Source organism: Bufo gargarizans, chromosome 1 (assembly GCF_014858855.1).
Source record: "Bufo gargarizans isolate SCDJY-AF-19 chromosome 1, ASM1485885v1, whole genome shotgun sequence".
NCBI lineage: Eukaryota > Metazoa > Chordata > Amphibia > Anura > Bufonidae > Bufo > Bufo gargarizans.
This window is the reverse complement of record NC_058080.1, coordinates 287,584,770-287,599,178: the sequence shown is the minus strand read 5'-3', so window position 1 is coordinate 287,599,178 and position 14,409 is coordinate 287,584,770. Positions and strand designations below refer to the sequence as shown.

The following is a 14,409-nucleotide window of genomic DNA, read 5'->3' as shown; positions in this document are numbered from 1 at the left end:
TTCTTTACTTCTTTAATGATGAACTACCGGCTAGGACCTGTGGTGACGTCAGTGACCACAGTGATGGACCATGTGATTGGACCATGTGGTGTGACGTCACCACAGGTCCTTTAGCCGACAGCTCATCATTAAAGAAGTAAAGAAGAGACCGGGAACTACGCGATCAAGAGGAGAAGGTGAGTTAATTATTTTTTATTTTTTAACCCTCAATTGACCTTCTACTAAGCATTCTGCATTAAAGAATGCTATTATTTTCCCTTATAACCATGTTATAAGGGAAAATAATACAGTGAATAGACTGTCACCTAGCAACCGTGCATGAAAATCGCACCGCATCCGCACTTGCTTGCGGATGCTTGCGATTTTCACTCAGCCCCATTCACTTCTATGGCGCCTGCGTTGCGTTATAAACGCACAATATAGAGCATGCTGCGATTTGCACGCAACGCATAAGTGATGCGTGAAAATCACAGCTCATGTGCACAGCCCCATAGAAGTGAATGGTTCCAGATTCAGTGCGGGTGCAATGCGTTCACCTCCCGCATTGCACCCACGCGGATATCTTGCCCGTGTGAACTCAACCTTAATGTTATAGGATGCTGATGCTAAATATGCTGTAAATTATTTAAAATGTAATAAAACTGAGCATATAGCAAGTTTGGTGCAATTCAGGTATAAAAACTCTGTAAATCACATAATAAATTTGAGACACATCATCCATGTCACTTTTTGGTGCAATAAGCAGAAAAAGAGAAATGTTATAAGTTACTAACATTAAAGGGAACCTGTCATCGACGTTATGCTGCCCATACTAACAGCAGCATAAAGTAGAGACAGGTGAGTTGATTTCAGCGGTCTGTCATTTATAAGATAAAAGTAAGTGGTTATCGAGAACCAGCATCACAGTCATTGCAGACTGGGCCTGGAAAAGAGTCCGGCCACCTGAGAAGAGTCCTGGTTATTCATGGATTCCTGCCCACCTGCTGATGGCTGACTGTCACGAGGGTGTCAAGAGCCACGTCTGACTCCGTTATACCCGGGGTCAGGAAGTCGCAGCGGGTGGCTGCGCGCTCTATGCCTAAAGATCACGGTGTTTCTTAGTGTTTGTTTTCTGTGTTTGCCTTGCTATCCTTTTTGTCTCACTCAGGGATCCGTAGCTTCTCCTCCTCAGCTGTTTCTTGTCTGCCACTCCCAAACTCCTTATATTCGCCTCTCACACTTCTCTTGTTGCCAGTTATAGAGCTTCCTGCCTGGACATCTATACTGACCCACTGGAGCTGAGAATCTGGTTGTTGTTCCAGAGTGCTATCCTCCGGATCCCTGTTGGGCTTTTGTTGTCTCCTGTTGTTGCCCACCTGGGATTATATGTTTAGTTTGTAATGTCTGTCCCTCCTTTCCCAAAAACAAAAGACCGTCGGAACTACTAACCCCAGGCTGTGCGGAGGATGTCAGCCGGGGGGTATACGTTTCCTCCATACGAACATCTCAATTTGTGTTGCCAGCGGTTATTGTTTTTGGTGTTAAGACGGAGTCTATTTCTTTTTTTCTAGACAGTGGTGCAGGGGTAAATTTGATAGATGCCCATTTTGCCCGCACTATGGGTTTGTCTCTCTGTACGCTGCAGAGACCCATTCCCATATTCGCTATTGACTCTGCTCCTCTGTCTCAGAGAAACCTCACTCACGTTGTCCATAACTTACATCTTCGGGTAGGGGACCACCATAAGGAGCGTCTTTCATGTTACGTTCTGGAGGGCCTTCCCTCTCCTGTGGTATTGGGTCTTCCCTGGTTGGTAGCGCACAATCCAGTGGTGGATTGGCAGGCCAGGGAGATATTGGAGTGGAGTGAGCATTGCAGAGAGAATTGCTTAAATAACAATTGCTTAATCGCCTCCATAGCTTCCCTACCTACATTTATTTCGGACTTTGAGGACGTTTTTTCTGAAAAGGGTTGTCAGAAGCTACCACCTCATCGTCCTTATGATTGCCCGGTTAACCTGATTCCCGGTGCAAAATTACCCAAGTCCAGGTTGTATAATCTTTCGGGTCCCGAGAGACAAGCCATGAAAGATTATATCTCCGAGAGTCTGGCCAAGGGACACATCAGACCCTCTTCTTCACCCGTGGCTGCAGGGTTTTTCTTTGTTAAAAAGAAAGATGGGGGCCTGCGTCCTTGCCTAGATTTCCGTGAGCTAAACCGGATAACCGTCCGAGACCCATACCCTCTTCCTCTCATTCCTGACCTGTTTAATCAGATTGCGGGTGCTAGGTGGTTCTCCAAACTTGATCTTAGGGGGGCCTACAATCTGATTCGTATCAAGGAAGGGGATGAGTGGAAGACAGCTTTTAACACCCCTGAGGGGCATTACGAAAATTTAGTCATGCCTTTCGGTCTGACCAATGCCCCTGCTGTCTTCCAACATTTCGTTAATGATATTTTTAGTCATCTCATCGGCAGGTTTGTAGTCATATACCTAGATGATATCTTAATTTATTCGGCTGATCTGAAAACACATGAAGTACATGTCAGGCAAGTACTGCAGGTCCTACGGACGAATAAATTATATGCGAAAATTGAAAAATGTGTCTTCGCCGTTCAGGAAATACAATTCCTGGGATATCTATTATCTGCTTCAGGTTTCCGTATGGATCCTGGGAAGGTCCAGGCAATTTTAGATTGGGATCTTCCTGAGAACCTTAAAGCTCTACAACGGTTTTTGGGTTTCGCAAATTTCTACAGAAAGTTTATTAAAAATTATTCAGTGATCGTTAAACCCCTTACTGACATGACTAGGAAGGGGACTGATTTTTCTAAATGGTCTGACGCCGCTAAAATTGCATTTTCCTCTCTAAAAGAGAGATTTACCTCGGCACCTGTTCTAATTCAACCTGATGTCTCCCAGCCTTTTATTGTTGAAGTTGATGCGTCGGAGGTGGGAGTGGGGGCTGTATTGTCTCAGGGTCCGTCTCCTGGCAAATGGCGTCCTTGCGCTTTCTTTTCCAAAAAATTATCTGCAGCAGAAAAGAACTATGATATTGGAAATAGGGAACTGTTGGCGATTAAACTGGCGTTTGAAGAGTGGCGTCACTTCTTAGAGGGAGCAATCCACCCCGTCACGGTAATTACGGATCACAAAAACCTTCTGTACCTAGAATCGGCTAAGCGTCTCACCCCTAGACAAGCTAGGTGGTCGCTATTCTTTACCAGATTTAACTTTGTAATCACCTATCGTCCTGGGGCAAAAAATACCAAGGCAGACGCATTGTCTCGTAGTTTCCCTGGAGGGGGTAATGTTAGTGATCCGGTACCTATTTTACAAAGAGGAGTGGTTGTCTCGGCTGTACACTCTGTTCTAGAGGGAAAGGTGTTAGAGGCCCAGGGGGACGCCCCGGCCTCTTGCCCCTCAGAGAAATTGTTTGTACCGTTAAACCTGCGTCTTGAGTTATTGAAGGAACATCATAATTCGGCACTTGCTGGGCACCAAGGTAGTAAAGCAACCTTGGAGCTATTGTCTCGTCGTTTTTGGTGGCCAAGGTTGCGTCAGGATGTAATAGATTTCGTGTCTACTTGTTCTACTTGTGCACGCGCGAAAGTCTCTCATACACGTCCAGCAGGGTCTTTATTGCCACTTTTCATCCCCAATAGACCATGGACACATCTATCAATGGATTTCATCACTGACTTACCTTTGTCTGCGGGTAAAACAGTTATCTTGGTAGTAGTAGACAGGTTTAGCAAAATGGTACACTTTATTGCGCTACCCGCACTTCCTAATGCTAAGACTCTTGCTCAGGTGTTTATCAGTGAAATCGTGAAGCTTCACGGGGTCCCTTCCGATGTGGTTTCGGATCGGGGAACCCAGTTTATTTCTAAGTTTTGGAAAGCTTTTTGTACCCGTTTAGGGGTACACTTATCCTTTTCCTCAGCTTTCCATCCTCAGTCGAATGGACAGACTGAGCGTACCAACCAAAACCTAGAAACATATTTAAGGTGTTTTGCGTCTGAAAACCAAGAGGTGTGGTCATCATATTTACCGTTAGCCGAGTTTGCCATAAATAATCGCCGTCAGGAATCCACTGGCAAGTCACCATTTCTTGGTGCATACGGTTTTCATCCCCAATTTTGTACTTTCAAAGAGGGGGGGTCTTCTGGGGTTCCCGAAGAGGAACGGTTTTCTTCATCTCTTTCATCGGTATGGCAGAAGGTGCAAGCTAACTTGAAAAATATGAGTGGTAAATACAAATGCATGGCCGATAAGAAACGGTCGCCAGGTCCGGACCTAGGAGTGAATGACTATGTGTGGTTGTCTACTAGGAATATTAAGTTGAAGGTTCCCTCTTGGAAACTGGGTCCTAGGTTCATTGGTCCTTATAAAATTGTAGCCGTCATTAACCCTGTGGCTTTTCGCCTGGAGCTACCTCAGACTTTTAAGATCCATAACGTCTTCCATAAGTCGTTGCTCAAGAAGTATGTTCCACCTCTAGAACCATCACCGCTGCCACCTCCTCCTGTTGTTGTGGATGGTAATCTGGAGTTTCAAATATCCAGAATTGTTGATTCTCGTCGGGTCCGCCGCTCTCTTCAGTATCTGGTGCATTGGAGGGGTTACGGTCCCGAGGAAAGAATGTGGGTTCCAGCGTCAGAGGTAAACGCCAACAGGTTGATTCAGGCTTTCCATGTCTCTCATCCGGAGAGACCTGGTCCTGAGTGTCCGGAGGCCCCTCGTGAAAGGGGGGGTACTGTCACGAGGGTGTCAAGAGCCACGTCTGACTCCGTTATACCCGGGGTCAGGAAGTCGCAGCGGGTGGCTGCGCGCTCTATGCCTAAAGATCACGGTGTTTCTTAGTGTTTGTTTTCTGTGTTTGCCTTGCTATCCTTTTTGTCTCACTCAGGGATCCGTAGCTTCTCCTCCTCAGCTGTTTCTTGTCTGCCACTCCCAAACTCCTTATATTCGCCTCTCACACTTCTCTTGTTGCCAGTTATAGAGCTTCCTGCCTGGACATCTATACTGACCCACTGGAGCTGAGAATCTGGTTGTTGTTCCAGAGTGCTATCCTCCGGATCCCTGTTGGGCTTTTGTTGTCTCCTGTTGTTGCCCACCTGGGATTATATGTTTAGTTTGTATTGTCTGTCCTCCCCTTGGTGTTTTCCTCTAGAGCTAGTGGTGCGGACTAGTGTTCCCACCGCCCTGTTCACTATCTAGGGCTCATCCTAGGGAAAGCCAGGGTTTTAGGCACGTGATCGGCGTACGGGTGAGGAACCCGTCTAGGGACGACAGGGCAGCCAGGTGCCAGACGCAAGGTGAGTCAGGGGTCACCACCTTCCCTCTCACTAGGGCAGGGCCTCCCTCTGTTCCTCCCTCCGTGTCACGTATGTGACAGTTACGCCGATCGTGATACTGACAGTCTTCTACCTAGTTTTCTCCCTTTCTCTCTAGGAGACAACTGTCAATCATCAGCAGGTGGGCGGTAGAGCAGGAGATTATGTATAACCAGGACTCTTCTCAGGTAGATTGGACTCTTTTCTAGGCCTGGGCTGCAATGATTATGATGCTGGTTCGCAGCAACCACTTACTATAAGCTCATGAGTGACACACCGGTGAAATCAACATTTCTGTCACTATTTTATGCTGCCCTCAGTGAGGTCAGCATAAAGTTGATGACAGGTTCCCTTTAAGTTATTTTTGTTGATGTGTCAAGTTGCGGTAAGCCTTGAGGCCCTAATATTGCTTGGTGTGTTTAGGGCCAAGGAGGGGATTGGATCCTATCATTGAAGATCCTAAAAGCCTTGTCCAAATCTTTAATTCCAACCTTGGCATTAAACATAACTTTTGCACAAAGCAGTATTACAATAATAAGACGAGTACAAAAATCAGTTAGATTGAGATTATCCTGTGCTGTTATACACGCTCTCCACAGAATATGGCATCCTACACACATGATTTTGCACTGGCCTTTTTGTTCACTGAAAAAATGCCATAGAATCGCCCCATATCGCATGTAGTTTTTAAGGCTTTTTTAAATGGCCTTTTTCTAAACATCTGTATTAGACGTGAGCAAAGTATTGGAAAATTCGATTTGGCTGCTTCGCCGAATTTTACAAAAAATTTGCTTTGTCACAAAGCGCATTTCTTTGAAAGTAGTGGGTGTAATGACAGGGAGCAGCGATTGCGCAACTCCCTGTCATTGTACCCCTCAGATGCCATGTTCATAGCTGATCGGGGCACCTGACAATAATAACACACTGTACAATAAAAATAAAAAAATCATACTTACCTCATCCATTTGATCGCAAAGAGCAGGCCGCTGCCATCTTGATTGAAGATCTAGCACGAAATCTCGCACAGTCCGTGACTTCAGGATTTTGCGCGAGAGCTTCAAATCAAGATGGCAGCGGCCGGCTCGTCGCGATCAAATGGATGAGGTAAGTATGATTTTTTAATTTTTTTACCGACATTCAGGGAAAATCGATTTGCTACCATGAAGCATGAGGAAGTTTGGCTTCACACCATATCGAATTTTCCCTTTGTGGACTTCAATTCGCTCAACACTAATGTGTATGAACCACCTTTATTTTTTCCGGGTATTTTGTCCAAACGCTAGAAAAAAATGGCAAAAGTCTCGGCATGCTGTATTTTTAAAAAAGACCCCCCAAAGAAGTCACAAAAACACCCGCAGCAAAAAAAAACACTTGTGTGACCTGTGCTTCATATTTCTTACAGTCTTTCAGCTAACTTCGAGAGCTGGCGTTTTTACAGCAAAAATGCATCGAAAAATATGTTTACCCCTTCAACTGCAATTACCAGTAATTTCAAAAAGTTATCAAAATTGTTAGGAATAATATTTAACATACTTGGTTCTGTAAAGCTTTTTATAAGTTCTTCCATGGGCAACATCCATGACACGGCCAGATGGCAATTTTGCAGAAACACCCAGTTTCCACTCTTCATAGCATCTTTTATCATGCTCTCTGCTATTGGCCCCTGTCCTTGTCCAAGAGAAATTGACTGCACCCTAGAAACAATTGAAAACCACACATCAAAGATATTAGTACATGCATAGAGCAGGGGAGTTTGAATGCATTCTTCATAATCTCCAATCTACAAGCAAAACGGCAATGAAAAATGAAGAGCTACAGATATCGGATGTGCCTGAAATGAGTAGGAAAATATGCAACTTTCATGGGCATATTCCATGAGCAAAAGAAACAAAGTTGACATATCACATATGATTTTGGTGTCCCTTGTATGGTGTCATACAGCTTCTGTGTACTGCTATACCATGCTACATTGGATGCCATATGTAAGGAGTCCCGAAAAAATAAAACTCTGTAGGAAATTGGAGGCACATTAATGGTCCATACACTGAACAGAACAAGGCCTCCTTTACATGACCGATACGGTTTGTGTCAAGATTTGTTCAGGCAAAAACCAAATGATTTTGCACACAAGTTCAATCAGGTTTATCTGTGAATGCATTTAGTGTTTGTGGTTTTTCCATCCGGATTGCATGCATTTTTCAAGCATGTAAAAAAAAACGGAATAATAAGGCCTCGTTCACATTTCCGTGTCAGTATTACGTACATGAAAAAAGCGTCCTTATTTAATTCATGAAGATGTCCGTGAAGGAACCGTGGATGGTCCACGTTTACGTTTTTACCCTCCGTGTGTCATCCATAATCCACGGACTTGCTCAGATGAAAATTAATTTCCTATCTGTCTTCCATGAAAAATGTACGCACCGCAGATGCCATCCGTGTTGTGATTTTCATAGACCCATAGACTTCAATGGGTGTGTATGGTCCTCATCCCGAACCAAACTAGCGCATGCCTCCGTGTAGGGCTGAAATGATTACTCGATTAAATCGAGTAGTTCAACACAAAAATCCTCAATGCAAATTTTTTGCATTGAGGATTCGTTTGTGTCATGTGATCACGGAGCGGGAGTGAAGAGCTTGTTATTATTCACCGCTCCGTGGCCACCCGCCGGCCTGCACTGCGCTGCACTGTACAGTACACTGGGGGTAGTTGGTGGTACTAGAGGCAAGCTGGTGGCACTGGGGGGCAAACTGATGGCACTGGGGTGGCAGCTGATGGCACTGGGGTGGCAGCTGATGGTACTGGGGGGGCAGCTGATGGAACTGTGAAGGAAGCTGATGGCACTGGGGGGGAAATTATGGCACTGGGGCAAAACTGATGGCACTGGGGGAGCCTGATGGCACTGGGGGAGAATGATGGTGGCACTGGGGGGCAGCTGGTGGCACTGAAGGGGGCAGCTGATGGCACTGAGGGGGCAGCTGATAGCACTGAGGGGGCAGCTGATGGCACTGAGGGGGGAAGCTGATGGCACTAAGGGGGAAGCTGATGGCATTGTAGGGAAGCTGATGGCACTGGGGGGAAGCTGATGGCACTGGGGGGGAAGCTGATGGCCCTGTGGGCATCTTATGGCACTGGGGGGCAGCTTATGGCACTGGGGGGAGCTTATGGCACTGGGGGAGAAGCTTATGGCACTGGGGTGGCAGTTGGTGGCACTGGGGGGGCAGCTGGTGTCACTAGGGGGCAGCTGATGGCACAGAGGGGGCAGCTGATGGCACTGGGGGGAGGCTCATGGCACAGGGTGGGGGCTGATGAGTTCTTATAAAGAAAAACATTCTTTTAATTAGCTTTTTGTTATTAGAGTACTCGATTAATCGTTGGATTAATAGATACTGATGTGTGAACTGACACATTCAAATCAATGGGTCCATGAAAAACGGAAGCTTAACAATCTACATCTTCTTTCATCCATCAGTGAAAAACACATTGTATCCAGATGCCTTTCATTTTTCATGCAAGCCCCGTTCACTTATAGGGAACCAGCACTGCATGAAAAACACACAATATATAACATGCAGCAAACCCTAAAGACTCTTTCACATGGTCGAGTTTTCTGTCAGGATTCAATGCGTATAGCGAACACATAGCATTCAGACTGAATCCTGACCCATTCATTTCCATATGTCTGTGTACAGCCCCAACTCCATACAAGTGAAAGGGGCTTGTGTGAAAAACAGAAGGCACCCAGATGCAACGTTTTTTCACTGGTGTTTGCTAGGAGATGCTACCCAGCAGCCCAGAAACCTTCTATTCATTCAAGCCTACTTCTAAATTCATAGAAATATATAGCTATATCTCTGTTTCTAGACAGTAGAGAGGGAAATTGAGGCAGGGGCATTACATGCGATAGAGTTATCTCTAATGTTGTGTGTATAAAGAATTATTTTCTATGTAGGGGAGGAAGACATGATAAGGGGTTTATAAGACCTGACTGCAATGCACTCCTGGGAGATGCAGGTGCTTGATGATAGCACGAGACAAGCTGCTGCCCAACTATAGAAAGTGAGGAGATCAGAGCTGTAGATTAGTAAAAAAGCTAAAAGGGTGACAATTAGGGCTCATGCACACAACCGTATGTATTTTGTGGTCTGCAAAAAATGGATCCGCAAAAAATACGAATGATGTCCGTGTGCATTCCGTATTTTGTGGAACGGAACAGCTGGCCCCTAATAGAACAGCACTATAAACGGACTGCACGCGGAGTAACTTCATTTTTTTTTTTGCGGACCCATTGAAATGAATGGTTACGCATACGGTCCGCAACACGGAAAGAAAATACGTTTGTGTGCATGGGCCCTTACTGTCAGTGAAAACGGTCTATCCCTGCACCAGAATTATCATCCAACCTGAGCCACTATGGTCTAGACAGTCTGCCAGCAGATCTTGATGTTTTACAATACATTGTATTGTATTTAGGGCCAGTGCTATAATAAGGCAGACCAAGCGGCTGCCTGAGGGAGCAGAGAAGGGGGGCGAGGCAGCCAGGCTGAAAAATAAAGCTTTTTTTTAAAAAAAAAATAACAGGAGAACTTGCACCGCCAGCCACCCGCCCCAGCCTGCGTGTGTGCCGTGTGGCCCTGGCCCTCACTCACAGAGCGGCACGCAACACGGTCGGGGGGTCAAGGGGGGTGTGACAGGCGAGTGGCACCGCTACAGCGGGAGGCAGCAACTGGAGCGTAGGTGTGAGTCTGTGACAGACAGTGACTCACACAGCCAGGCCCAAACCAGAGGGAGTGCCGACGATCATTGAGCTTTGAGCGCAGAGCAGAGCGCATAATGTTTTTACTTACATAACATAACAGAAGAACATTAATGGGGGGGGGGGGGTCAGGGTGACAATGTGACATGAATGGAGGGGATTCGTCATGCGCCGTACCGGCTGATACAAAGCGCTACTTTTCATTGGAGTCACTTCCTTTAAAACCAGCTATATTCCCCTCTAACCTTTCACTCCTCCCGAGGAAGCGAGACGGCGAAACGCGCGTCGAGGAGCTAGCGGCCACTTCACCAACCACTTCACTAACTATGGCTAAGGTATGATGTGCCTTATGATTTGAACACTAATAGATGTGTGCAGGAGCTGATTCTATTACTGAGGATGCCTTTCTCAAGATGTCACTTCAGCCTGCTCTGACTATTCATTTTCATGTATCATCCTAGAAAGCTGGTTATTATTCATTTGCGATTGAAGGTGGCGCTAGATATTAGATATTTCTACTAATGTTAAAACGAAATATGTATTTATTGTCTAAAAATACTATGTGATTTTATTGGCATTATTTAATAAACAGTACTTTTATGGGAAATTAGTTTACTCATTTCTTTGTGGTGTTGATATGAATGGAGGGGGGACAAGACAATTGGACAAATGTCTCTGAGTAGTCTGTCTGTGCGGCCCGCGGGAAGAAATGTGACATTGGGGTGTGTGGTGAAATGGACATGATGGAGGGGGAAAAATGTGACATGGATTGAGGGGGGAGAAATGTGACATCATGGATGGAGCAGGGGGAGAAATGTAATATGGATGGAGGGGGAGAAATGTGACATGGGGTGTGTGGTGAAATGGACATGATGGAGGGGGAGAAATGTGACATGGATGGAGGGGGGAGAAATGTGACTGGGGTGTGTGGTGAAATGGACATGATGGAGGGGGAGAAATGTAATATGGATGGATTGGAGGGGGAGAAATGTGACATGGATGGAGGGGGAGAAATGTGACTGGGGTGTGTGGTGAAATGGACATGATGGAGGGGGAAAAATGCGACATGGATTGAGGGGGGAGAAATGTGACATCATGGATGGAGCAGGGGGAGAAATGTAATATGGATGGAGGGGGAGAAATGTGACATGGATGGAGGGGGAGAAATGTGACTGGGGTGTGTGGTGACATGGACATGATGGAGGGGGAGAAATGTAATATGGATGGATTGGAGGGGGAGAAATGTGACATGGATGGATTGGAGGGGGAGAAATGTGACATGGATGGATTGGAGGGGGAGAAATGTGACATGGATGGATTGGAGGGGGAGAAATGTGACATGGATGGATTGGAGGGGGAGAAATGTGACATGGATGGAGAGGGAGAAATGTAACATGGATGGAGGGTGAGAAATGTAACATGGATGGAGGGGGAGAAATGTAACATGGATGGAGTGGGAGAAATGTAACATGGATGGAGGGGGAGAAATGTAACATGGATGGAGGGGGAGAAATGTAACATGGATGGAGGGGGAGAAATGTAACATGGAGGGGGGAGAAATGTAACATGGAGGGGGGAGAGATGTGACATGGGGGGAGAGAAATTTGACATGGGGGGAGAGAAATTTGACATGGAGAGGAAGAAATGTCACATTTCTCCCACTCCTTTTTACATCACCCCCTTTGTGTCACATTTCTTCCCCCCATGGCACATAATTCCCCTATTTCACATCACCCCAATATCTCACATTTCTCCCCCTCCATGTCATATTTCTCCCCCTCCATGTCACATTTTTCCCCACTCCATGTCACATCACCCCCTCCGTGTCACATTTCGAATCCCACCCCATGTCACTTTTTCCCCCTCCTTTTTACATCACCCCCACTGAGTTCTGATGGGGGGGGGGGGGCAAAATGTAGCTTCGCTTGTGTTGACAAAAATCCTTACACCGGCCCTGATTGTATTGTAGTTTTATTTTTTTTTACTTCTACTTCTGAGGCTGAGGACACGGTTGTCAAGCAGTTCCTGAAGTCTTCCACCCATCTGCAAGACATCCTAAAAATGGCCAGGAAACTTTGCATGCACTTCAGCCACTTGTAAACCACCAAGCACACCCTCCTTGAGCTGCAGAGGCAGAACAGGGTCCCACAACATAGGCTGATATCCCACAACATAGGCTGATAAAATCCCTAGTGTGTCCCTTATTTTACCCCTGCCTACAGGCAGAGCACCCGCCCAGAAAGGTGCGACCCCACCTCTCGGTGGCCAAGCCCTCACTGTCGCCTATTTAGACCCTGTCAACGGAGGTTAAAGGTACTTGTCCTTTCTTAGTAGATTCTCCTTTTGTAGCTTGTCCCGACGCGTTTCCCCAGTGTCAGTAAAAGCTGGTTCATCAGGGGACCGATGATAAATAATCAGATGTTATCAGCTTAACTTCAAATAGTTGCAGGAAAATTAATACTCAAAAAAGTTGCAGGCATCAATTTGGACAGTTATATATCCGATGTTCTTGAGCCAAAAAACGATAGTAGTTATATCAGAGACATCATATTATGATAATGTATCTGAAAGACATCCTGGAATGGTAAGGTGCACTTGCACTAGAGTCACCATATCTTATATACCTTAAAATTGGTGCCTAAGATGATACTCCACCCTCAAGACTGGCAAATAGCGAAGAAACATCGGTATCAACGCAACTTCCGGTATTTGGAATGCACGCGGGGGGTGTGGAATGCACAGGTGGATCCGAAACTGGAAGTGCTCAAGCGCTATTCTCCCTGACACTTCCTGGATATGAAACGCATACAGGAGTGTACGAGGAGAGCTAGGAGGAGCCAAGGATGTCAGCAATGTTATTATAAGAAGGAGGGGGAGTGGTTGCAGCATAAATAGGGACCATTAAAGTTAATTAGAAAATACAAGGGTGCTATAGCATAAATAAATCCCCCCATATCGTTACACCATTAAGTCAGACTTTCTTAAGAAGGGGTTTTAAGGGACACAGATTCAGCTGTGGGGACAGAGAGGTAATGTCCCTAACAGGTCCCGGAAACTGATATATTTAAAAGGAACCTATCTCGGTTCGATAATCTGCAGATCATCTAAAGGTCACACTCTTGTGAGCGGATCACCATAGAGTACGGTTATTATCACTTAGAGAGAGACAGGCTAAATAAAACAACTAAAGGAAATCTGTTCATTAAGTCCCAGGGGATACACAGTTTTGAGACGGCATATCCACTGGGCTTCCTGTCAGAGAATTCTATTGTCCCAGTCGCCACGCCTTGGTGATTGCCGTATGACTTCAATGACCTGGAATTCAAGTGTATTCCCATCGCCATTGTGTACATCAAGTGCATGGCGTGCAATAGTTTTATCTTTACGATTCCTTACATCTCCCAAGAGTTCACCAACTAGTCTCCTCAGTTCACGTTTGGTTTTGCCAACAAAATTTAGCGGACAACTGCAAGTACATAGATAAATAACTCCCTGTGTTTGACAGTTTGCAAAATCACGTATGGTATATGTTATCCCCGCACTGTTATCTGAGGCCTATAGTGTTGACATTGAGGTAAGTAACAAATTATGTAAATGAGTCACTGGTGCCATCTCAAATGATAAACACGTCGTCAATATACCTCCCCCAGAATAGAATATTAGGGGCCCATTGACGACATGGTTCATTAAATACAATAGTGTCCTCCCAACCAGCCCAGGAATAGATTGGCATAACTGGACGCACAAGGGCTACCCACATTGCCGTACCCCTAAGCTGGTGGAAGTAACGTGTCTCAAAGATGAAGTAATTATGTGTCAGTATGAACTCAAGTGATTGTAAAACAAACTCAGAATGTGACTTATATCGTGTCCTTCGTGTACTAAGGAAATACTCTACAGCTGTAATACCCCATTTGTGTCCCTTATATATGAGAGTAAGGCTGACACAAAAGGACGTAAAATGTTGTCAACATACGTACTGATGCTGTGAGTGATAGAACCCACCCCTGACACAATGGGACGTCCCAGAAGGGGAGGATGCCCCTTGTGGATTTTTGGAAGAGAGTAGAATGTTGGAATTTGTGGATGTGATGGTATCCGGAATTTCAACTCATCCCTCGAAATCAAACCATTCTCAAAGGCTTCTATGAGGATGGATTCAAGTTGGCCAGAAAAACTAGCTGCTGGATTAGATGGAAGAATAGAATAACAAGTCCTATCATCTAAGAGTCTCAAACACATATTTTGATATGTTGGGTGGTCCATTAGCACAACATTACCATCTTTATCAGATGGTTTGCACACAATATTTGTATCAGATTCCAGATTTCTTAAG

General features: G+C 45.5%; 1 protein-coding gene across 1 annotated transcript in view; it reads right to left on the bottom strand.

Moving 5' to 3' along the window:
* Positions 1 to 14,409, bottom strand: part of DNAH6 (dynein axonemal heavy chain 6) — a 363,279-nt gene that overhangs the window by 82,186 nt on the left and 266,684 nt on the right. The window contains exon 65 of the mRNA XM_044304479.1: positions 6,853 to 7,013. Within this exon, the coding sequence (XP_044160414.1) occupies positions 6,853 to 7,013 (161 nt within the window). The remainder of the gene's footprint in view (positions 1 to 6,852; positions 7,014 to 14,409) is intronic.